Raw genomic sequence first — 24,585 nt, 5'->3', positions numbered from 1 at the left:
ACTGATGGTAGGCACTGCCTCTCCTGAGGTGTGAAGTCAGGTCTTCTGTGCGCCCTGCACGGAATGATGGGCCGCCGGACTTTTTGCTATCTACTAGCTGCCAGATAATGGCCCCCAGGATTGCCCCACCAGTGAAAGAGAGAACAAAGAGCCATGGCAGAACAGGTACAGGATGATGTCTGGAGGAAGGAGCGAAGTCAAATAAGCAGAGTCCATGGCGGGCAGCAGAAAATCATAACCGAAGACAAATTGGGAAGTTGGTGCAGACAGAGTTCAAATAGAGGTCAACAACCTAGCCAAAAGTCAGAATAGCAAATATACAAGCTGGGTCAATAACAAAAATAGCCACAAGATGGCAGCAGAACTGTACTCAAAGTTGCAGAGGATACAGTATAATCTTGTAGCTATACAATACAATAACATTTCTATAGCGCTTTTCTCCCATAGGACTCAAAGCGCTTAGGCTCTCTCAGATTCAGTAATTAGTAGGATGAAGTATTCACACAACAAAAGTTATATTTCTGCAAATGCCAGACTGAACAGGTGGGTTTTCAGTCTGGATTTAAACACGTCCAGGGATGGGGCTGTCCTGATCTGTTGAGGTAAGGAGTTCCAAAACGTAGGGGCAGCATGACAGAAGGCTCTGGGACCAAAAGTTTCCAAGTGGACTCTGGGTATTACTAGTTTATTAGAAGCTGTGGATCTGAGAATGCGGGGATTGCTACGCAGCTGTAACATATCTCATGTATCCAGGGCCTAGATTATTCAGGGATTTAAATGTCAGTAGGCCGATCTTGAATAGGACCCTCCATTCTATAGGTAGCCAGTGAAGGGAATGCAGGACTGGCGTTATGTGGCAGTGAACGGGGTTGGTTGGTTAGCAGTCTGGCAGCAGTATTCTGTATCAGCTGTAGGCGGTACAAGACCTTTTTTGGAAGGCCAGTGTAGAGAGCATTGCAGTAGTCCAGTCGGGATGTGATGAAGGCGTGGACTAAGGTTGGCAGATCTTCTGGGGGTATGAGGTGCTTGATTTTTGCAATGTTCTTCAGGTGAAAATAGGATGATTTTACCACAGCAGAGATTTGAGTTCTGAAGTTTAAATCCCCATCAATTAGAACTCCCAGGCTACGCACATGATCAGAGCTGCGTAGATCCGTGTCTCCTATTCCCAGTGGTGAAGACTGCAAGTTAAGTTGTTTGGTTATCATGCTCTGCCCTCCAATCAGAAGGACTTCAGTTTTGTCTGCATTTAGTTTCAGCCAGTTGTCATTCATCCATTGCTGTAGTTCACGTAAGCAGGCGTTTACAGTTAGAGTTGGGTCTGTCACACCAGGCTTGAAGGAAAGATATAGTTGGGTGTCGTCTGCATAGCAGTGGTATGTCAGGCCATGCTTTTGGATTAGTTTTCCCAACGGTAGCATGTAAATCGTGAAAAGCAGGGGAGAGAGGATTGAGCCCTGAGGCACCCCATACTTAAAGAGGAACTCCAGTGAAAATAATTTAATAAAAAAAGTGCTTCATTTTTACAATAATTATGTATAAATGATTTAGTCAGTGTTTGCTCATTGTAAAATCTTTCCTCTCCCAGATTCACATTCTGACATGTATTACATGGTGACATTGTTACTGTGGGCAAGTTATGTAGCTGTTTCTAGCTGCTCTGGCTGTTAGAGACAGCTTTAAACAGCCATTTCCTGTCTGTGAACATTGTTACATTGTGGCAGTTTGCCCAGAGTACCGCGGTATTCAGAGCCTCTTGTGGGAGGGGTTTCAGCACAAAATTAGTCACACAGCGCCCCCTGATGGTCTGTTTGTGAAAATCATTCTATTTCTCATGTAAAAGGGGGTATCAGCTACTGATTTGGATAAAGTTCAATTCTTGGTTGGAGTTTCTCTAAGTGTTACAGGGGTGGACAGGAAGGGCCCCATAGACACTTTGTGGGTTCTGCCACTCAAGAAGGATTGGAACCACTGAAGTACTATGCCATCAATGCCGCAGTATTCCTGTAGCCTGTTTATCAAGATGTCATGGTCAACTGTGTCAAAGGCTGCAGAAAGGTCTAGCAGTATGAGGATCGAGCACTCTCCTCTGTCTCTTGCCATGAGCAGGTGGTTGCATATTTGGATGAGGGCAGTTTTGGTGCTGTGGCGTTTCCTGAAGCCAGACTGGAATGGGTCATAACTGTTATTTTGTAGGATTCTGGCTTCTAGCTGGAGGTTTACAGCTTTTTCAATTAGCTTGCCCAGAAATGGGAGGTTAGAGACAGGTCTGTAGCTGGTCATTGCATCTGGGTCCAGGGAGGGTTTTTTGAGGAGAGGCCTGATGATTGCTTCCTTCAGTAAAGCAGGAAATATCCCTGATTGTAAGGAACAGTTAACAATTTTGAGGAATACCGGTACGAACAGGTCGGGGCAGTTCAACATGAACTGTGTTGGGCCAGGATCCAGGTCACAGGTAGTTAGGCGGACATGAAGGAGGATGCTTGATGTGACTTCTTCATCAATTTCTTTGAAGTTTGACCAAGGTGTTACGTTGTCTCTGCTAATGGTCTTCGGCGCTATATTAGGCTCAGATGCTGTAAGTTGGATGGCGGACCTTATAGCGGAGACTTTGTCTGTGAAGAAATGGGCAAATTGGTCACAGAGGTCCTTTGAAGACTCGATATTAAGTTTTTGACATGCTGGGTTGCAGAGTTTTTCCACTGTGCTGAACAGTTGGGCTGGTTTGTTAACTGCATTTGCAATCTCTTGTGATAGAAAGGATGATTTTTTTCCCGTGATTACCTTTTGGTAGCTCTTCAAGTGGAAGATTAAGGCATGTTTGTCTTCTGGGGACTGAGATTTGCGCCACAGCCTCTCAAGTTTTCGGCCTTGTCTTTTCAGCTCTTTTATAGCGTTATCAAACCACTGGTCAGCTAGTGACTTGAAGTGTACAAGCGGGATTTGTCACCAAAAAAAAGAAAAAAAATCAAATTTCAACAGCAACTGGTCTGAGTGTATTAAGTGATAAAGATGCTAATTTTGCATTCAAAGTTTTCAAAACTTGTTCTGCTATTATGGTTTGGAGTGATCACATACCTTAGGAGCACTGGCCCTTTAACCTCCTTAGCGGTAACCCCGTGCTGGACACGGGGTAAGCCGCCACGGAGGATTCCTCAGGCCCCGCTGGGCCGATTTGCATAATTTTTTTTTTCAAACACGCAGCTAGCACTTTGCTGTGTGTTTGTTGCGTTCGCCGCCGCCCACCGCCGATGCGCAGCTACCCGCCGCGATAAAGGCCCCCGCATACCCCTTGCGCAGCCTGGCCAATCGCCGCCAGGCTGCGCTATGGGGTGGATCGGGATTCCTGTGACGTCACGACGTCACTCCGTTCGTCGCCATGGCGACGGGGGAAGCCCTCAAGGAAATCCCGTTCAGAACGGGATTTCCTTATGGGCAAGCGGCGCCGATCGGTCAGTACGGGGGGATGCCGCAGGGAGGGGGGGGGGAAGCATATAGCTAGCGCTAGGCTAGCTATATGCTTTAAAAAAAAAAAAAAAAAAGGGAAAAAAACCCTCCCGCGGCCGCGCATATCACAACACCAGGGAGGTTAATAGCCATTGCCATTGAGTTGCATGCAGGGGGTTCTTTTTATCTATAATATATTCCTCCTCTTCCCTTTATTTCTCTGCCTAGCTGAAACATGATCCTCTGCTCACTTGTGTGAGGAGAAAAGAAAAAAAAAAAACTTAAGTGAAGAAATGACATCAGTACGGTATTTAGCCTCAAACTGTGGGCAAAAGACATGGTTCCTACCAGGAACAGAATTCTCTTCATTTACTATATAAAATTTACTGAAATCTAAACATGGACAGTACAATCCATGTGTTAAGTAGATAACGTATTTATCTACTTATGTGTTTTTTCCCTGGCATAGTATGGCTAATCCTACTGCTTTAGCATATTCGGCCCCCACACGCTAATGTGTCTGGTCTCCATGTCAACAGGGCATCACGTGACACACCGTCAGGACATACCAGCTGCAATCAGGTGCGCATTATCTCACTCTTCTGCCGCTTTCAACTCTGCAGGGAGGGAGATTTTTAAAAATAGAAATGCGGCCCGGGCCACTTAAACTTTGCCCAGGCCTGCCCTAGGGGGTACTCACCTTAGGAGGGGGAACCTATGGATCCTAAAGTGGCTTCCCCAGTTCTCCTCACCACAGAGGGGTCCAGTGCTGGCTCCCTGAAAATCCCCTTATCACGAGCCTCACACAGGCACAGTATCATCTTCCTCTGGGGTTCTGCAGAATTACGCAAGCTCAATCGGGTAGAGCGGACCTGATCGTGCTCGGCCATTTCTGCCAGAGCGCAAGGGGACGATAATACTTGGCCTGTAGTTTGAGAGATTATGCAATCACTCCCACAGAGACGTGTGCATGCTTTCCCTGCACCGACAAGCCAGTATGCATGCAACTCACAACCACACCTGTGCATCTGCATAATACGCCTAGACACACAAAAGAACGGACCCTGGCGAGATCACCCCTAGGTAGGACCTGTACCCAGGGTGCTGCAGACCATAAGCATGACAGTGCTAGTGGGAAACTAGCCTTACATGTTGACTGGAAAGCAACACCCACATCATTTAACCAAAATCTACTGGCAAGCAAGCTGCTGCTCTACTGCACCAGCCAGTCAGAATAAGAGACAAAAAACGTAAAACAAAGCTTTATTTAGGCCTGCACACACTTGTGCTAGCCAGCAATACATGGCTGCCCATTGCGTTCAGTTAGAGTGAAAGAGATTGCGCAGTACAACACACTGCAACATTGCATCCCAGGATGTATGGCTGCGCAGTGCTTTAGTATGGACAGACAGTGCCGTGTAGGCACTTTCTGATGCCGCTGTGGATATAAAAACGCATTGCGTTGCTGAAAAAGCAATGCATAAGTGCTCACAGGCCCTATTTTTTGTTTTGGTGTGTTAAGTTATGCTTAAACTTAGCCCTGGTGAGAGCATATGTGCAGAGCGCAGCTCAGAGCCCTAAACACACATCAGGTCATAGCAAACACCTATACTATACAGTCCTGGTCAAAAGTTTTGAGACTGTCAAAAATATTGGAAATGAGAAAAGTTGGTGCTTAAAGAGAATCTGTATTGTTAAAATCGCACAAAAGTAAACATACCAGTGCGTTAGGGGACATCTCCTATAACCCTCACAATTTCGCCGCTCCTCGCCGCATTAAAAGTGGTTAAAAACAGTTTTAAAAAGTTTGTTTATAAACAAACAAAATGGCCACCAAAACAGGAAGTAGGTTGATGTACAGTATGTCCACACATAGAAAATACATCCATACACAAGCAGGCTGTATACAGCCTTCCTTTTTAATCTCAAGAGATCATTTGTGTGTTTCTTTCCCCCTGCAGCTATCTTCCACTGAAGTGTCAGGCTGTTTCTTCCTGCAGAGTGCAGACAGCTCTGCCTGTATGCAATCCCTCAGTATGTGAAAGCCCAGCCAGCTCAGAGGACATTTATCCAGCTTGTAAAAGATGAGAGAAGAGAGAAGCTGCCCTAATCTAAATAATACACAGGCAGTGTGCATAGAGGGGCTTGTAAGGGGGAGTTCATAGCAGAACCACAACACTTTAGAACTTGGCAGCCTTCCAGACACAGGCCGACAAGTCTGACAGGGGAAAGATACATTGATTTATTACAGAGACTGTGATAGTAGAAAGTGCTGCAGAAAGCCAGAACACATTAGAATAGCTTTTGGAACTTGTAGGATAATAAAAAACAGGATGCAATTTTTGTTACGGAGTCTCTTTAAGTTTTTATAATAGCAATTTGCATATACTCCAGAATGTTATGAAGAGTGTTCAGATGAATTGCATAGTCCTTTGCCATGAAGTTTACTGAATCTCCCCAAAAAAACTTTCCATTTCATTGCTGTCATTAAAGGACCGGCTGAGATCATTTCAGTAATCGTCTTGTTAACTAAGGTGAGAATTTTGATGAGCACAAGGCTGGAGGATCATTAGGTCAGGCTGATTGGGTTAGAATGGCAGACTTGACTTGGTAAAAGGAGGGTGATGCTTGAAATCATCTTCCATTGTTAACCATGGTGACCAGCAAAGAAACGCATGCAGCCAGGCAAGGATATTGTGGCTACTAAGATTGCACCTAAATCAACAATTTATAGGATCATCAAGAACTTCAAGTAAAGAGATTCAATTCTTGTTAAGAAGGCTTCAGGGCGTCCAAGAAAGTCCAGCAAGTGCCAGGATTGTCTCCTAAAGAGGATTCAGCTGCGGGAACGGAGTGCAACCAGTGCAGAGGTTGCTCAGGAATGGCAGAAGGCAGGTGTGAGGCGAAGACTTCTGGAAGATGGCCTGGTGTCCGAAGGGCAGCAAAGAAGCCACTTCTCTCCCAAAAAACATCAGGGACAGATTGATCTTCTGCAGAAAAAGTATGGTGAATGGACTGCTGAGGACTGGGGCAAAGTCATATTCTCCAATGAAGCCCCTTTCCGATTGTTTGACGCATCTGGAAAAAGGCTTGTCAGGAGATGAAAAGGTGAGTGCTACCATCAGTCCTGTGTCATGTCAACAGTAAAGCATCCTGAGACCATTCATGTGTGGGGTTGCTTCTCAACCAAGGGAGTGGGCTCACTCACAATTTTGCCAAAAACACAGCCATGAATAAAGAATGGTACCAAAACACCCTTCAAAAGCACCTTCTTCCAACAATCCAACAACAGTTTGGTGAAGAACAACGCATTTTCCAGCACGATGGAGCGCCGTGTCATAAGGCAAAAAGTGATAACTAAGTGGCTTGGGAACCAAAACGTTGACATTTTGGGTCCATGGCCTGGAAACTCCCCAGATCTTAATCCCATTGAGAATTTGTGGTCATTCCTCAAGAGGAGGGTGGACAAACAAAAACAATCTAATTCTGAGAAACTCAAATAAGTGATTATGAAAGAATGGGTTGCTATCAGTCAGGATATGGCCCAGAAGTTGATTGAGAGCATGCCCAGTAGAATTGCAGAGGTCCTGAAAAAAAAAGTGCCAACACTGCAAATACTGACTCTCTGCATAAATCTCATGTAATTGTCAATAAAAGCCTTTGAAAATTATAATTATATTTCAGTACATCACATAACCTGAAACAAAGATCTAAAAGCAGTTTAGCAGCAAACTTTGTTAAAACTCATTTTTGACAGTCTCAAAACTTTTGGCCAGGACTGCAAGTATTGGTAGTGTACCATAATCCAGTCTACACAATATGTGAATTTCGTCAGAGCAAGCCTGCTGGGAATATTGCCTTGCACATGGTACTTACAAGAGCTATGTGAACCCAAATACTTGCTATCTTATAGATTGTATCCCATTGTATAAATGCAAAATATTTATCAGACATTTGAGGCACAGACAGTCTGGCCTACACAACTTACAATCCTAAATTATCTTACCTCCTCTACCATATTCAGCATCCGCCGCGTGCTTTCCAGAGACTGAAAAGAGGAAAGAAAATAAATTAAATTACAGAAGTGATAGAAAAACGCAATGGTTAAAAAGGACCACAGTAAGACAGGTTAAATGTGGAATGTTTTGCCACAGAAAGTTGTAAATTCTGTATTGGTTGTTACCACACTTTGAAGGGCATAGCGGATGGGGATACGTTCATCTAGTCAGGCACAGAGGCCACACTGTAAGTCATGGGCCTCAGTGCACAATTGCAATGGGGTCCCACATCTAGGTACATTTGAGGCAGGATACCATCAATTCCCCTCTCACGCATGCATCTGTATCAGTGAACCCCCCACTGATTTTTCCTATTCATCATTGTCCCACACCTTGATTTGTTCAGCACTGGGCTCAAAGGACACATCCAGGCTAAAAAAACAAAAATCTTACCCCGGGCTTCCTCCAGCCCCTGGCAGCCGTACTGTGCCCTCGCCGCAGCTCCGCTCCCCGTGGCCCAGGCTCCCCTCTGGGTCTCAGAGGCCTAGTTGCGCTCCACCATGCGTCTCATGTAGTCGCGCTGATGTCATCCACACTGTATTGCGCAGGCGCAGTAGTTCAGGCCAAATAGTAAAATTACACCTACATGCATTTATTTTTATACACAGACCGACGATTACATTTAAATTCTCCTTCCCTCCCACACTATCCCCAAGGTACCCCAATTTTTTTTTTTATTATGCAAAAAAATAAGACAATGACAATAAAAAAAAAATACATAAATAGTTACCTTAGGGATTTAACTTTTTTAACATGTATGTTAAGAGTGTATATTACTGTTATTTTTTAAATTATGGGCTTTATTTCCAAGTAAAATATTAGCATCACACATTGTGATAGGGACATAATTTAAAGAGACATTGAAGCGAAAAAAAAATGATGATATTATGATTTGTATGTGTAGCACAGCTAAGAAATAAAACATTAAGATAAGATACATCAGTCTAATTGTTTCCAGTACAGGAAGAGTTGAGAAACTCCAGTTGTTAGCTCTATGCAAACAAGCCATTAAGCTCTCCGACTAATGCTGGGAATACACGGTTCGTTTTTGCCTTCGTTTAAACCTTCGATTCGTTCGGTAAACGAATCGAGTGTTGAAAACGTATGTGAAAATAGTCATAATCTCATAGTTTCGATTAATAGACCCCAAAAACGAACGACTAGTGATCGAACATGTTTGATATTATCTCTCTTTATCCATCTAATCGAGCCATTGGTAGGCTTGATGGCTGTTCAGATCGATTATATATTCGTTTATGCTAGTCCGTCCCTGTAAAAAGGGATTTTCGTTTCGTTTCTTTGCAGCCTTCGATCATTGGAAAAACGAAACCATCAGAATCGAAAAAAAAAAACGAAACCGTGGGTGGTGATATTAACCGTATGACCGATTATTTCGGGATCGAAAAGGACAAAAGGCACAATCGAAACGAAGGTTTAAACGAAGGCAAAAACGGACCGTGTATTCCCAGCATTAGTTAGTGCTGGAGAGGGCTGTTATCTGACTTATTATCTCAACTGCAAGATAACTGTTTACTTTTTCTATGCTAGAGGAGAGGTCATTACTTCACAGACTGCTCCGAAAGACTCATTTTGAATGCTGAGTGTTGTGTAATCTGCACATATTATAGAATGATGTAATGTTAGAAAAACACTATATACCTGAAAATAAAAGTATGAGAATATTTTCTTTGCTGCTAATCTTCTAGTAATTATTCATAGTACACAACCAATTCACTATATCATATTTTTTTTTTCGCTTCAGTGTCTCTTTAAATGGTGTAATAACCAAAACAAGTGGGCAAATAAAATAGGTGGGTTTTAATTATGGTAGCGGTAGAAATAATGATTTCATTCCATTTTTTTCCATTAAAATGCATTTAGAAAAAAAATAATTCTTAGCACAATTTAACACCCAAAAAAAGCCTAATTGGTGGCGGAAAAATCAAGATATAGATCATTTTGTTGCGATAAGTAGTAATAAAAATATTGGCAAATGAATGGGAGGAATGCTGAAAACTTAAAATTGCTCGGGTGCATAAGGTGAAAATACACAGGCTTAAGCGGTTAAGTACCAGTATGTGATTTTGTACCGAAGCTTTGGCTTGGGTACACTTTTCAATGCAAGGAAACAGCTACCAGTAAGTGCAGATAAGTTTGATAAGTTCTATACTAAATGGCCAGTTTGGCTGGATTTTCAAGATTCAGACAACTATGGCCTCAATTCATAGAGTGGTGTGCAGTGAATGTAAAATGCTCGTTAAAATCACTGCATTCAGTATTTTAGACTTTGGTATGACGATTCATAAAAATGTTCAGAGGTGCAATTAAAGTTCGGTAATTTACTGCTTCAATAGACAAATCTCCGTGACGTGAGGGCTTTACAATGCATCCCGACATCCCTTTAGATGTGCATGCTGTGCTATACTGTTTGTTATACTGCCTCTGCTCTGAATATGTCTATTAGTCTCTCTTAACATTGTATTTAATTGCCACAGCTTAAATGAACTTTTAGGAGACGTCACACATGCCCTGCTTTGAAGATCAGCAGCTAACATAGGGAAAGCATCTATCAGGAACTGAAGAGGTTAAACACTGCTGAAGGGCTGCAAGGGAAATTTTATTTGTTTCTTTCTCTCTGCTCACTAAGTGGGTGGTAGAAACTTTTGTTCCACCCACCAAGCCTGCGCTTCCTATCAGCATCGGATCAGCAGGACCTGAAGCAGACAGGAGCGGTTTCTATTGGCTCTGCTCCTGTCAGTCCCAGCTTATCCCCCTCTGCTTGTGGCTTTCACACAGTTACCGCTCTCCTATCACTCTCCTATCACCAGCCTAGAGCAGTCGGTAATTTTTCGGCTTGTTATTGCATGTTCTAACTTTTATGAATTGACATTTACTGACCTATTTCCCACTCAAGTTGGTAATTTACCTTACTGCTAGGTAATTGCGGTAACTGCTTTTATGAATTGACACTTTCCTAAGTGCTTGGTAAAGTCAGCTGTTTTCAGCATTACCGCATGCGGCAATGCTTTATGAATCGAGGCCTATAAAGGAACAATTGTATGCTAACTGAGGAGAAAACTTTATATCTTGACTGGAAAACCACATTATACTACATTACTTTCAGCTTTGCTCTTTGTATTAGTTAAATAAGGTTGTCATTGAGATTACTGGAGTTATTTTGAAACACCAGTGTGGGTACTGATATTAACCCACTTGAAAGTTTGTCTCTTTTCTAGAAAGGCTTTTTTCCCCCTTTCTTTTTGTTAGTAGGTGGGCATATTTGAAATGTGATATTAAATACTAGTAAATAATAAAAAGTGCATTGTATCTGAGCTAACTTACCTCATCTGTGACCTGATTGGCTCGAAGCTGAATATCCTCTGGTGACATTTCAGCCATGATGGAAGTTCTGAATTGAAGCTTCTTTCAAAGTCTAAAAAAAAAAAAAAAAAAAAAAAAAAAAATTTAAATACATTAAACATTTTCACAAGTGACTTTGCCCTTTTTATTAGCTAATTTTTTTCTGGTATCAAGATCAGTAGGCTAACCCTGATTAAAAGGGAAGTTTGGGCTTAGCATCGGTTAAGGTGCCCATATATTAATTTTCTCCACAGATTTGATCACTGATTGAACCTGTCAGAGATCAATGCCCCAATATTTCTGGCCGCAATTGAATGAAATTTTCGATTGTTCAAAAATGAAAATCTAGCTCTAAAGGGGGTGGGTGTGCAGCAGCAGGGAATTGCCCAGGCACTCAAAGATGCCCCCAGCTGATGGTGTTCCCTTGGAGCCCCTGCAGAGTACTTAAGAAAGCGGTGCTAACTCACCTGTCAAGCTCCATCCAGTCTGTGTTCTTCAGTATCCATCTCTTCCAGCGCCCATTATCTTGGCAGCAGGTTATGATAATGCCAGCTGGATAGTTGAGTGCATGCTACGCTGCTGCCGTGAGTACTCTGCTGGGGCTACATTAGGTGAGCAGTATTATCTTTGGGGGAGGGGGGGGGGTAGGGGGGGTTAAGACGTGTGGGGCACATCGAGGCAGGGCTTGCCATCTGAGTTCGGAATTTGTGCAGCAACAGGGTGAGTCGTCATTAGTCTCCCTAAGCCAAAATAACGGACGCTTGCAATGAATGTACGCCACATCATCTGGCTATGGGACCCAGTATTATCTGCAGAAGTTCCATAGAGTTTGTGTTGAAATAAATTAAAAATCTACCTGATCAGATTCTGATCTTAGAGGCATCCATCTTTTGGCCAAATCAGGTGACCATCTACACGTGCATGGGCACCTTTAGTGAACTGCACATGTGGTCAAGAGGGAACTGGAAGGAGCCAGGTAAGAAAATATATTTTGCACATCATGCATCCTTTCAGAGTAGTTCCTAAAAATGGATTCCCTTCCCTCCTAATCTAGGTTTAAGTATGACATGGATGCCAATAGTGACTTGGGAGCTGGAGGTAAATCACCCTAAGCTCCTCCACCACCCAGGGACACTGCTTACAACTCCACCCCGACCTGAATGGAGAGAACAATACAAATTGTATGTTGAGAAAATAATAGAAAAGAATGGCAGTGCTCTAACTAAGCCACACCTGATTCACAAGGGCTGCATGCTCTTGTCCCTGCGATTCAAGCTGAGGCACTGAGGTCCTGCCTCAAAAGGGACACATGCATGCACAGAAATCATTCTCATTTGGGGAAGGTGGAATTGATGGCATCACAAGGATAATTCCTGAGAGATTTCATGCTGAAATTTAATCGGGAATCAGTCTGTGGTGTATGGACAGCCAACAGAACTAAACGTCAAATCTAGAATGTACAGAGCTAAAACATCAATTTCACTATAATAATAGGAAGAACCAGAGAATCCAGGAAAAAAAATAGTGCAAACAGCAAATAACACCTAATAAATCAAGGGGTTGGGATTGTACGCACTTTTCTGGTTGCCATTTATGGGAGAAACTGACTCCTGTTAGGGTTGGCGTGTCAACCCCTAGTGGTTACTCTCCCAGACGGGAAGCTTCCAAGTATCTAAATTAGGGACTCAACAGAATTTATCTGGTCCCGCTTAGGGTCAGTCCGTTGGGCCCAGGTAAATCTCAGTGGTTCAGTGGGTGTAACCCAGTAGGTACTAGTGAGCATATTTTGTGGACATGTCTGGTTGTAATGCAATTTTGGTCTACGATAGCTAAACTTATCACAAATGTATTTGAAACTCTATTCCAAAAGTATCCTGAAATCCTCCTTCTGGAGCATTAGGCTTTCTGAGAGCTGTTCTGACCAGCAGAGCTTTGAGTTTGTTTTTGTTTTTTAAACAATCCCATTATCTTGCATTAAAAATGTGGTAGATCAGATCTAAGATCATCGTCCTGCCACAGACAAAATGCCCAAAGTACCAAGGGGATTTGTATAGTAAATTTTCCTCATTCCTACTGTTGAATCTGCTCCTTCTAGCCACTACCCGTTCACACGTCTTCCGTTTGCCGTAGTATTTTCTGCATCCCCCTGATGCCGCCATCATTCATGGCTCGATCAGAAATCACATCGGATCTTTTGGAAATTATCGCTTCAAAATGTCGATCTGATGGAAAATTGCATGGTGTGTACCAGGCATACGATCCACTGCAGCAAGTGGAGGACGACATGGCAGCAGCTAAAAGACCCGATGACTGCAATGAGAAAGTAGCTATACATATGTATGCTGCATATGCATACTCTGCAGTAGGTGGCAGAAGTGGGGAAGGGGTCAAAGAGGGCTTCCTGTGTGGCAGTGGGACTGGTATTATGTGACCAAAGGCCCTCAATCCATAGCAAAGTGAACCGTTTCAATCTTACCTCTTAGGTAAAAATGTGGAGATCAGTTTATAGTGGAGTATACAGCAGGCTTATGCTACACTATTTATCACATTAAATGATTAAAAACCATTGGAGGTCAGATGTTTGTATTATATATTATTGATTTATAAAGCGCCAACATATTCCGTGGCGCTGTATAAAGTAACCATTCTTGAGAGCTGCTACACAGATACATTTGCACAATTATTATTTTGTATTTATATAGCACCAGCATCTTCCAACTGCATCTGCAAGTAAAGTTCGCTCTTCTATAGACCTGCATTGAAAAGTAGATTAATTGCTCAGCAGGCTTCCAGAAGTGGTGCACAATCAATGGTTCCACAGCTTCACACTACACTGAACAGCAGAGGTGCAGTCAATACTGGACTCGAATCTGAAATCATACCAAAGAGTTTTGGGATTGTTTGAGCAAGTAGGGGTGTGTATTTCATCTGGGCAGTGACTTTTAATGCACTAGTTCAGCCTTTAATATGCACGATAGCAAATTTGGATTAATTAGCAAGTCACAAAATATTGTACATTCCAAATCTATAAGTCTGCAATAGCACATTGAGAGAACATGGCCGGTTGGGTGGGTCCTGTAGTTCTTTTTTCTGTTGCGATGGGTGTAATTTTATTGGACAGACCAGGGGCCATATGCAATTCACTTTTTCACCTGAGTTTTCACCTAGGTCATATTTTCACAATTTAAAATAAAATGCCTTTTAAAGAGACCCCGTAACAAAAATTGCATCCTGTTTTTTATCATCCTACAAGTTCCATAAGCTATTCTAATGTGTTCTGGCTTACTGCAGCACTTTATACTATCACAGTCTCTGTAATAAATCAATGTATCTTTCCCCTGTCAGACTTGTCGGCCTGTGTCTGGAAGGCTGCCAAGTTTTTCAGTGTTGTGGTTCTGCTATGAACTCCCCCCTTCCAGGCCCCTCTATGCACACTGCCTGTGTATTATTTAGATTAGGGCAGCTTCTCTCTTCTCGCTTATCTTTTACAAGCTGGATAAATCGTCCTCTGAGCTGGCTGGGCTTTCACATACTGAAGAATTACAGACAAGGGCAAAGCTGTTTGCAGGAAGAAACGAGCACTGCAGGGGGAAAGAAACACACAAATGATCTCTTGAGATTCAAAAGGAAGGCTGTATACAGCCTGATTGTGTATGGCTGTATTTTCTATGTGTGGACATACTGTACATCAACCTACTTCCTGTTTTGGTGGCCACTTTGTTTGTTTATAAACAAACTTTTTAAAACTGTTTTTAACCACTTTTAATGCGGCGAGGAGCGGCGAAATTGTGTCTGAGGGTAATAGGAGATGTCCCCTAACGCACTGGTATGTTTACTTTTGTGCGATTTTAACAATACAGATTCTCTTTAAAGCCCTAGCAAGCAAGTATATACTCAAAATAATTTTTACAGTAATTTTTCCCCAACTTTTTGGTACTTTTTCCATTGCAAAGTGCTAAAAGGTTATTTTAAATTGAAGATGAAAAATTATTTCCTAAGAGAAAACTCAGGAGAAAAAGTTAATTGCAAATGGGCCCAAGTCTCTGGATGTGGTCCATACTCTTCTGCCTATCCACACATTAAAGTGAATGGGAACTGCATTTAAAAAAATGAGACAGATACTTACCCAAGGAGAGGGAAGGCTCTCGGTCCTACAGAGCCTTCCCGCTTCTCTCCTGGTCCCCTCGTTCCAGTGCTGGCTCACCCGGTAGCAGCATTTGACTAATTTAGTCAAATACTGCTTTACCCGGCCGAAGGAGGCTTCAGAAGTCTTCAGGGAGCCCGAGTGCTCCTGAAGAAGGGCAGCCCTGTACTGCACCTGCGCAAGCACGCTCACGCCTGTGCAGTATGGAGCCGCACGTCTTCGGGAGGAGTCGCCAGCACAGGATAGAGGGTACAGAGAGAGGAGACGGAAGGCTCTATATGACCCAGAGCCTTCCCTGTCCTTAGGTAAGCATTTGCTTCATTTTTTTTAAATGCGGTTCCCACTCACTTTATGTAGGAGGAGATGAGAGGGAACACCAACCAGTCTTTCCCTGTGAACAGAGATGTGATTAATGGACTCCTCCTACATCCTCCCTCTGATGCTGAGACAGGCTCTCACTGAGGAGCAAGTCCTGTTCACTATTTGGGTAACAACCACTCTACGGGCTCAGACACACTATAAGTGCTTTTCTGAGCATTTGCTGAACGCTAAAAAAAAAAAAAAAAAAAAAAACACGCTCCCATTCACTTGCATTAAAATTGCAGCGGTAGCACGCGCTTTTACGCATCTGAGGCAATTTGTACACGATTTTACCGCAATTTTAATGCAAGTGTATGGGAGCAATCTTTTAAAAGAGCTCAGCAATTGCAAACGCTCAAAAAAGTGCTTATATATAGTGTGCCTGAGCCCTTCTTGCAACTGCCAATTCTGGGAGCCCAGGGTTGCATAACTGAGTTTTCCAAAGGAAATTTCTGTGGAATGGGCACATCAAATTTTAAAATAATCTTGCAGTGTAAAAAAGAAAAACAAAACAAATCCCTTAAACACTTACCTCTGTAGTAGGAAGCCTCCGGATATTTCAGACGCTTCCTGCGTTCTTCTCCAGCCCACCATTCCAGTGCTGGGTCTCGCTTTATCTTCTGTCCGTGATTACATCCACACTGCGCATGCACAAGTTTGGTTCACATATGGCCAGTAGAGGGAAGCGCTCTTGCGCAGTTTTTTTTCCTCCATGCAAAAGCACTTCCATCTACTAGACATGCAGACCTTCCTGGCTCCTGGCCTGAAGAAGCCCATTCCATTCAATCTGGTGGGCTGAACAGGAATAGAGGGATCAAGCACTGGAACGGTGGCTGTAAGATGATCTAAGAAGCCTCTGGCTCCCTGAGGCTTTCCACAACTGAGGTAATTAACTTCAGTATTGCTGGTACAGTCCACTATCCACCTTTACCAACAATGAAAAACCTGGGAGGCTGAACAGGAGCTTGAAGGATTGCCAGGAAGAAGACAAAAAATCCTAATCACTGTTTTGATAGGGTGAAGGAAATGTACATCACAGCCTACTGCTGTTCACTCTACAGTGGCAGAACACGGCTGGCAAACATCAGAGCTGGACATCTGATCTCTGCCTAGTTCAAAGGCTCCTTCACCTCATGTGTGCCGCGGTGTTACTATAACTGTAGTAAGCGCATAAAGTTTATCAGAACCAAATGCACTGATCACATGACTCATCTCTAGATTAGAATTACAGGAAGCAGAAGAGGATGTGTGACCGTAACTTGCTAAACTGTATTATACAATAATCTATTCAGTGGTAAAGGGAAGCAGCCAGGAACCGGTCAGCTAGCAAATTCAAAAAATTCACTGAAAAACTCAACTGTACACTTCTGCCCCAAAGGCTCACACCATCCACATAACCAGTTACAAGCTGTACCCACTAATCAGAAGAAAGCTTAGTGTACCTGAACTCTTCATGATGTTTTCAATAAAAAAAAAAAAAAAAAAAAAAAAAAAAAAAGGTAATTATAAGTTCTCTGGAGGCCAAAAGAAAAGTCCAGCATTCGGTGCAAAAATATGTAAATGGTCACAATAGATAAACTATATTAATGTGGCTCCAGAGAAAAAATAAGTACAAAGTCATAGGCAATTCATGAATTCAAAATTAAACAAATCAAGTTATAGAAAAATTGGAAATGTACAAAGTGCAGAGTGCAATTATGTATAGTCAAGGAGCATTGTGAAAATTGACTGGCTGAGGTAAATACAGTAAATCTTGTAAAAGTGCTGGAGTGCAGAACATGAATTGTTCAATACATCTGCATAACAGACTATGCATATACTATTTTTTTGGTCGTTTTCAGCATGAATTTAAAGTGCTTTAAATTACTTATAACAGTTTATATAATAGTGTAACATTTATCAAAAATACAATAAAATAAAAGCAGTACTGTCTATTTTGTAGATGAAGACAACTTTTGTATTTCTTAAACGAATCGTTTGTAAGTTAAGGAACGATCTGTACTCAACAATTCATATCTAGATCTAGATTGTAAGCTCAGAAGGCCAGGGCTCTCAACCTTATGTGTCTTGGAATTTGTTATTTCATAGCTTGCACTCTATTATACATTTTATTCATCATGTTTCATCTGTCATTGTTACCACCAGTTCTGTTATTTTGTACCAGTGCATTTGATGTATATCATTGTCTGTATCCTTGTTGTTTTCCGACTTTGTACAGCGCCACGGAATATGTTGGCGCTTTATAAATCAAATAATAATAAGCACAAAACCACCACAAAAATGCGGTGAGAAAACCCAACTGGGCATCCAGATTACATCAAGAAGACAAAGTCTAAGCAAATGAATCTAAAGTACTGCAGCCAATAGAAAGCCATTGTACAGCATTCGGTATTCCACCCCCCCCCCCCCCCCCAAAAAAAAAACAACCCCAAAGGCCCATTTCCACGGGGGAGCAGCACTGGTTACCAAATTGGTTTCGGCACCCGTGCTGCTGCCACAGCATGCCCTGCGAATTGCACTGGCATGTGATTCAGACAACAAGTTTATTGACAGACTAGGCAGCATTTCATTGTGCAACTCAGATGCACGGAGTCAAAGCAGTTTTTGGGTACCTGGAGTCAGAGGATTTTTGTACCGACTCCACAGACCTGGGGGAAATGCTGCATATTCCGCACTAGTGGAAATGGGCCCTAAGAGGAAGTGTTTATGAGTCAATGAATTGTTACCTGGTGACCATGACACAGGACGTATTGATAAATTGCAATTTATGAGTTATTAATGAATTAGTTTACACGTTTGCTTATTTGCAGTCTGTTTTTCATATGTATTGATCAATTCATTTTCTGCAAGATTTAACCCTCAGCCAATCACTTTTGCACATGTTCCTTGACTATACTGTAAATGATTAATGCACTCTGCCCAATCCCCCACTGTTCTATAATTGAATTATTTTTTGGATCATGGATTATATTCTGTACGCTCCTTTTTGTCTGGTGCTACAGTAATTTTGTTTATATATTGTGATCATTTACATATTTATGCACCAAACGCCGGACTTATCTTGCCACTTTTTGCCTGTGCTGCTCTTGATTTTAGTATTGTATACAATGAACAGAGGCGCCAAAAGTATAAGATTAGATTAAATGAGCTTAAAGAGAATCTGTATTGTTAAAATCGCACAAAAGTAAACATACCAGTGCGTTAGGGGACATCTCCTATTACCCTCTGTCGCAATTTCGCCGCTCCACGCCGCATTAAAAGTGGTTAAAAACAGTTTTAAAAAGTTTGTTTATAAACAAACAAAATGGCCACCAAAACAGGAAGTAGGTTGATGTACAGCATGTCCACACATAGAAAATACATCCATACACAAGCAGGCTGTATACACCCTTCCTTTTGAATCTCAAGAGATCATTGTGTGTTTCTTTCCCCCTGCATCTCTCATGCACTGAAGTTTCAGGCTGCTCTTTTCTTCCTGCAAACAGCTTTGCCCTTGTCTAATTCCTCAGTATGTGAAAGCCCAGCCAGCTCAGAGGACGATTTATCCAGCTTGTAAAAGATAAGAGAGAATCTAAATAATACACAGGCAGTGTGCATAGAGGGGCCTGGAAGGGGGAGTTCATAGCAGAACCACAACACTGAAGAACTTGGCAGCCTTCCAGACACAGGCTGACAAGTCTGACAGGGGAAAGATACATTGATTTATTACAGAGACTGTGATAGCAGAAAGTGCTGCAGTAAGCCAGAACACATTAGAATAGCTTTTGGAACTTGTAGGATGATAAAAAACAGGATGCAATTTTTGTTACGGAGTCTCTTTAAAAACCAACGTAAATGGCAAAATTGAAGGAGGAAGTGGTGGTCTTACCTCCCTCAAGCAGACACGACAACGACTGCGATTCAGACAGTCAAACACATTAGGAACTCCAAAAAGAAATGCAACGCATTTCGCAGGTTCAACCCCGCTTCATCAGGCAATATAGGGAGGAGTATCAAACAATCTGCACAAGGATTCAAATTAATCGTCTTGATTTTAGTATGTTAAAGGACAACCGAAGTGAGAGATCTGGAGGCTGCCATATTTATTTCCATTTACACAATACCAGTTACCTGGCTGACCTGCTGATCATCTGCCTCTAATACTTTTAGCCACAGACCCCGAACAAGCATGCAGCAGATCAGCTTAGCTGCTTGCTTGTTTATGGTGTGATTCAGACACTACTGCAGCCAAAGAGATCAGCAGGACTGCCAGGCAACTGGTATGGTTTAAAGGGAAATAAATATGACAGCCTCCATTATCCGACTTCACTTCTCCTTTCATTGCCTGTGCTGCAATTGTGTTCAATAAAGATGTAATTTGCAATTGGTGTGGTCCTGTTTTTTTTCCTCTTTTTATTTGACTACTCAAAAGTTTGATGTCATCTGTAAATTCAAAGTACATCGGCTGCATGGTCCTTGCATTTGTCCCCAATTTAAAAAAAAAAAAAGTGTATATTAATGGGAACCTGTCCAAACAAGTCATAGATAAAATAACACCATGAAACAAACATTCAATAAATGTTGCCAATTTTCTGCAATCATAACTCTATTTTCCTAGGATTCTGAAGCAGTAATCTGTCCTACAGTATATACTCATTCAGGACAATGTGTACCGCACAATCTTCCTGCAGAGGTCTACTTATGTGAGCAGACCCGGTCATTTCTCCATTCCCAGTCCTTCAGTAACTTACAAACAAACACACACCCAGAGTCCCAGTTTCAATTTTCATCCAGGAAACTGTTTGCATGGGTGTCTTTCCACAACCCAAAAACATACAACACACACTGCTAAATGTTTTAGTTTACCTCAAATATATGCCTTAGGCTACCGTAGCTTCCCACAAACAAAAACATACAGTTTCCACATGTTCCAGAAAAACGAACATGGTCACAGATCCTGTGTTACACTGCTCAAAAAAATAAAGGCAAAACCAAAAATAAAACATTCTAGATCTGAATGAAATATTCTTATTAAATACTTTGTCTTTTACATAGTAGAATGTGGTGACAACAAAATCACACAAAAATTATCAAAGCTAATAAAATGTATCAACCCGTGGAGATCTGGATTTGGAGTCACACTCAAAATTAAAGTGGAAAAAAAACATTACAGGCTGATCCAACTTTGATGCAATGTCAAGACAAAATGAGGCTCAGTAGTGTGTGTGGCCTCCCCGTGCCTGTATGACCTACCTACAATGCCAGGGTATGCTCCTGATGAGGTTGCAGATGGTCTCCTGAGGGATCCTCTCCCAGACATGGACTAAAGCATCCACCAACTCCTGAACAGTCTGTTGATGGATGGAGCAAGGCATGATGTCCCAGACGGGCAATGCCTTTGTCTTGCAGGAACTGCTGACACACTCCTGCCACATGAGGTCTAGCATAGTCTTGCATTAGGAGGAACTCAGGGCCAACCGCACCAGCATATGGTCTCACAAGGGTTCTGAGGATCTCATCTCGGTACCCAATTGCAGCCAGGCTACCTCTGGCGAGCTGTGGAGGAGGGCTTGCAGCCCCCAAAGAAATGCCACCCCACACCATTACTGATCTGCCAAACCATTCATGCCGGAGGATGTTGCAGGCAGCAGAACATTCTCCACAGCGTCTCCATACTCTATTGTCTGTCACATGTGCTCAGTGTGAAGCTGCTTTCAAATGTGAGGAGCACATAGTGCCAGTGGCGATTTTGCTAATCTTGGTGTTATCTGGCAAATGCCAAACGTCCTGCATGTGCTGTGAGCACAACCCCCACCTGTGGATGTCGGGCCCTCATACTACTCTCATGGAGTCTATTTCTGACCGATTGAACAGACACATGCAGAAACATTTGTGGCCCACTGAGCATCATTCTGTAGGGCTCTGGCGTTGCTTCTCCTGTTCCTCCTTGCACAAAGGCAGAGGTAGCAGCCCTGCAGCTGGGTTGTTCCCCTCCTATGGCCTCCTGATGTACTGGCCTGTCTCCTGGTAGCGCCTCCATGCTCTGGACACAACACTGACAGACACCGCAAACCTTCTTGCCACAGCTCACATTGACGTGCAATCCCGGATGAGCTGCACTACCTGAGCCACTTGTGTTGGTTGTTTTCTCTGTCTAATGCTACAACTAGAGTGAAAGCACTGCCAGCATTCAAAAGTGACCAAATCATCAGCCAGAAAGCATAGAAACTGAGAAGTGGTCTGCGGTCACCCGATACAGAACCACTACTTTATTGGGGATGTCTTACTAACTGCCAATTTCCATCGGTTGTCTATTCCATTTGCACAACAGCATGTGAAACTGATTGTCAATCAGTGTTGCTACCTCAGTGGACAGTTTGATTTCACAGAAGTGTGATTGACTTGGAGTTAGAGTGTGTTTAAGTGCTCCTTTTATTTTTTTTAGCAGTGTATTTATAGGATCTATGCACACTTTTAAGCCTGCACCGGATTCATTTGATACATTGCAGTAAGAGGAATGCAAATTTTGAACCTGCACGATAATTCCCGGCTAGCAGACGCAGATGGAATCAATTTAAGCATATGAAATGCAAGCCTATGCAAAACAGAAAGCGTCCATTCTCACTTGGTTGGTCGCCACAAACGTTTCTGATCTACTCACCTGTCTAATTTGTCTTTGGTCATCTTGGATAATCCGCCACTGTTGCTCGGCTCCATAGTAAAGGACAAGCATGAGCTAATAGATTGGAGTCCCTACAGAGGTGCCAGGCTCCCATTGGCTTGCAAGACTGATGGGACTTCTACCTAGGAACAGGGGAGATCCTGATTAGTCCACCACTGAACCAATGAGATTCCTTCCTGTTGCTAGAAAGGATTCCCATTGGTCTTTTGCCATCAAATGGTAGCCTGATGCTTCTGCGGACTGCGGGCATACATTTGAAAAAGTTGCGATGTTAAATAACGATATTGCTAGCAATATCAGTAACCAACATTTTAAGCACGTTTAAATGTAACGTTAAATAACAAAAACGTTAAATTTAATTACGGTATTACATTATCAGTAAATTTTCCTAACCTCTCCCTACTCTTACACAGAACCCTCCCCTGGTGGTGCCTAACCCTAAGACCCCCCCCCCAGTGGTGCCTAACCCCAAGATCCTCCTGGTAGTTTCTAACCCTAAGACCCCCCCTCCCGCCCGGTGGTGGCAAACCGTAAGATACCCCCCCCCCCCCCCCGGTGGTGCCTAACCATAAGACGCCCCTAATAGTGCATAACCTTAACACCCCCTGATCCCCATTAACAATAATACGATAAAATTCAATTGCAGCTGCCCACTAAATAGCGTAACAGCTTTCTATATTATGATAAATAACAGTTATGCCCATTTTTCGGCGACTTTTCCCACTGCTCCTTTCTGCGGAAACTCTAATCTATACACTGTTCTATGCTTTGGAGCCGGGCGATGGTGACAGCAGAGGTGAAGGCCCTGAATGGCGCTGACAGACCAGGTGCATAAAGGGGAGTAGTGTGAATATGTTGACGGGGCACAGCGTAACCTGCTCAGCATCCACTGTGATCTCACAGTTGTCCATTTGGCAACATGGGAACCCTGCCATAGACTGAGGTAGGAACATTAGACTATGAATGTCGTAAGGATCAAATTTAGAGGTACTTTAAAAGGACAACTAGCAATGTTATTTGTTAGATGCACTCAAATTCTAGTATAAGTACAACAGGTATAGAAACATTCTACATACACAGCCAAGTGCTGAGCGCAGATTTCTTTCCACAATTCACAGCACACAAACAATGCAAGGGAAGTTCCTGTGGAAGAAAGAGGTCATCTTCTAGAGCCTCAGTTACTAGGCCTGCTATAGTGTGCTGCATCATATAAAGACAGGCGAGCACATATTCTTTTTACCCCTGCACAGCCTTGCTGAACCATTGGTAGACAAACAGAAGGATGTGGAACGTTTGCAGCAAGACTAAACCAAACATCACATGACCTGAAAAGATGACCCCCAGCAGCCGGAAGGTTCTATATACTCTCTGACGAAGGATTATCTCCAAAACGGCACGCTGTCAGGGTATATATCTGGCACTATGGGGTTATCACTATGACTGATTGCATTAGCCACTTTCTTATGTATTACTTTGTTGTACCAAACATGTATGCTTGTACTCTGAGTTGATACCTCTTATGTGCATTTTCTGCTAATTTCACTTGCTGTGTTTACTCATGCTGTAATTGCTGTGATCTTTTTTTACTGCATATTTTGTATGGGCTGATCACGAATATAAATTATCTTTTGCATATATCTTTGAGCTGGTGTGCGAGTCATTTGTAAATATACTGAAAATATGACCTCACATCAAACAAATGGGGAAAGTATGAGGCACAAAAGCTTCCACTAGGCAGGCAGACTGTTTTGTACATAAAAGAGCAAAAAAAAAAATTTTTCAGTTCAGGGTCTCTTTAATGCAGCCTGATTATCTGAAGCCTCTTTCCCTCCTGTTTTCCCCCTCTGATTAGCCAATATTTCTCATGATCGTTCAAACGACCCGTCGTTCAGAAAAATCCGACGTGTGTATGGGCCTTAAGGCAGGAAAGGACATCAGGACTGGCTTTAAAATAGCCACAGTTAAAATGGGAAATGCTAAGAAGGGTTTTCTCTTTTTTTACTGTAGAAAAATAAAAACAAGGACAGTGCAATACATATGTTATGTAAGTAGAGCAAGTATTTATCTACTTATATATGTGGCTGACAGCTCCTCTTAAAAGAGAGTTCTCTATTTAAAAAGGCAAAGGGCCTTACAAAATTCACTTCTCTGTATAGCCATGCACATTGTCAACCACTTGCTATTTATGTCTCCAGACAGTTTATCTTATCTAGGTGCGTACACACATCCAATCTCGATTGGCCAAATTTACCACTTTCATATAATGTGAGAGCTTTCCTACACAAAGTAAGCAAAATCTATTGGGCTTCATAGTTTATAGAAGTGGTAAAAGTGGCCCATCAAGATTGATTTGTGTACCAGGCTTAATGGTCAACTATCAAAGTAATCGCTGCATCGGCCATTCTGGGAAGCAGAAAGCGGAATACTCTATTAGTAATCTCTCCCATCTCATAGAATGTTCTGAATAATGTTACCGCCACTACAAGTTAGTACTTGTAGGAGTGCCCAGAGGAAACCCACGCAGACACAGGGAAACCATACAAGCTCCATGCTGA

At 42.5% G+C, this 24,585-nt stretch overlaps 1 protein-coding gene across 2 annotated transcripts in view; it reads right to left on the bottom strand.

The window, feature by feature from the left end:
- The window catches only part of SNAP23 (synaptosome associated protein 23), a 92,197-nt gene that overhangs the window by 18,071 nt on the left and 49,541 nt on the right, over nucleotides 1-24,585 (bottom strand). The window contains exons 2-4 of one of the 2 annotated variants that reach the window (XM_068254187.1): nucleotides 22,010-22,148; nucleotides 10,848-10,938; nucleotides 7,454-7,495 (exon numbers count right to left, since the gene is read on the bottom strand). In XM_068254187.1, coding sequence (XP_068110288.1) covers nucleotides 7,454-7,495; nucleotides 10,848-10,904 — 99 coding nt within the window. In that variant the 5' untranslated portion in view covers nucleotides 10,905-10,938; nucleotides 22,010-22,148. The remainder of the gene's footprint in view (nucleotides 1-7,453; nucleotides 7,496-10,847; nucleotides 10,939-22,009; nucleotides 22,149-24,585) is intronic. The other variant, XM_068254186.1, reaches the window with a different exon arrangement.

This window comes from Hyperolius riggenbachi, chromosome 9, assembly GCF_040937935.1.
Source record: "Hyperolius riggenbachi isolate aHypRig1 chromosome 9, aHypRig1.pri, whole genome shotgun sequence".
Taxonomy (NCBI): domain Eukaryota; kingdom Metazoa; phylum Chordata; class Amphibia; order Anura; family Hyperoliidae; genus Hyperolius; species Hyperolius riggenbachi.
Note: the sequence above shows the minus strand (reverse complement) of the source record. Positions and strands in the feature narration are given on the sequence as shown.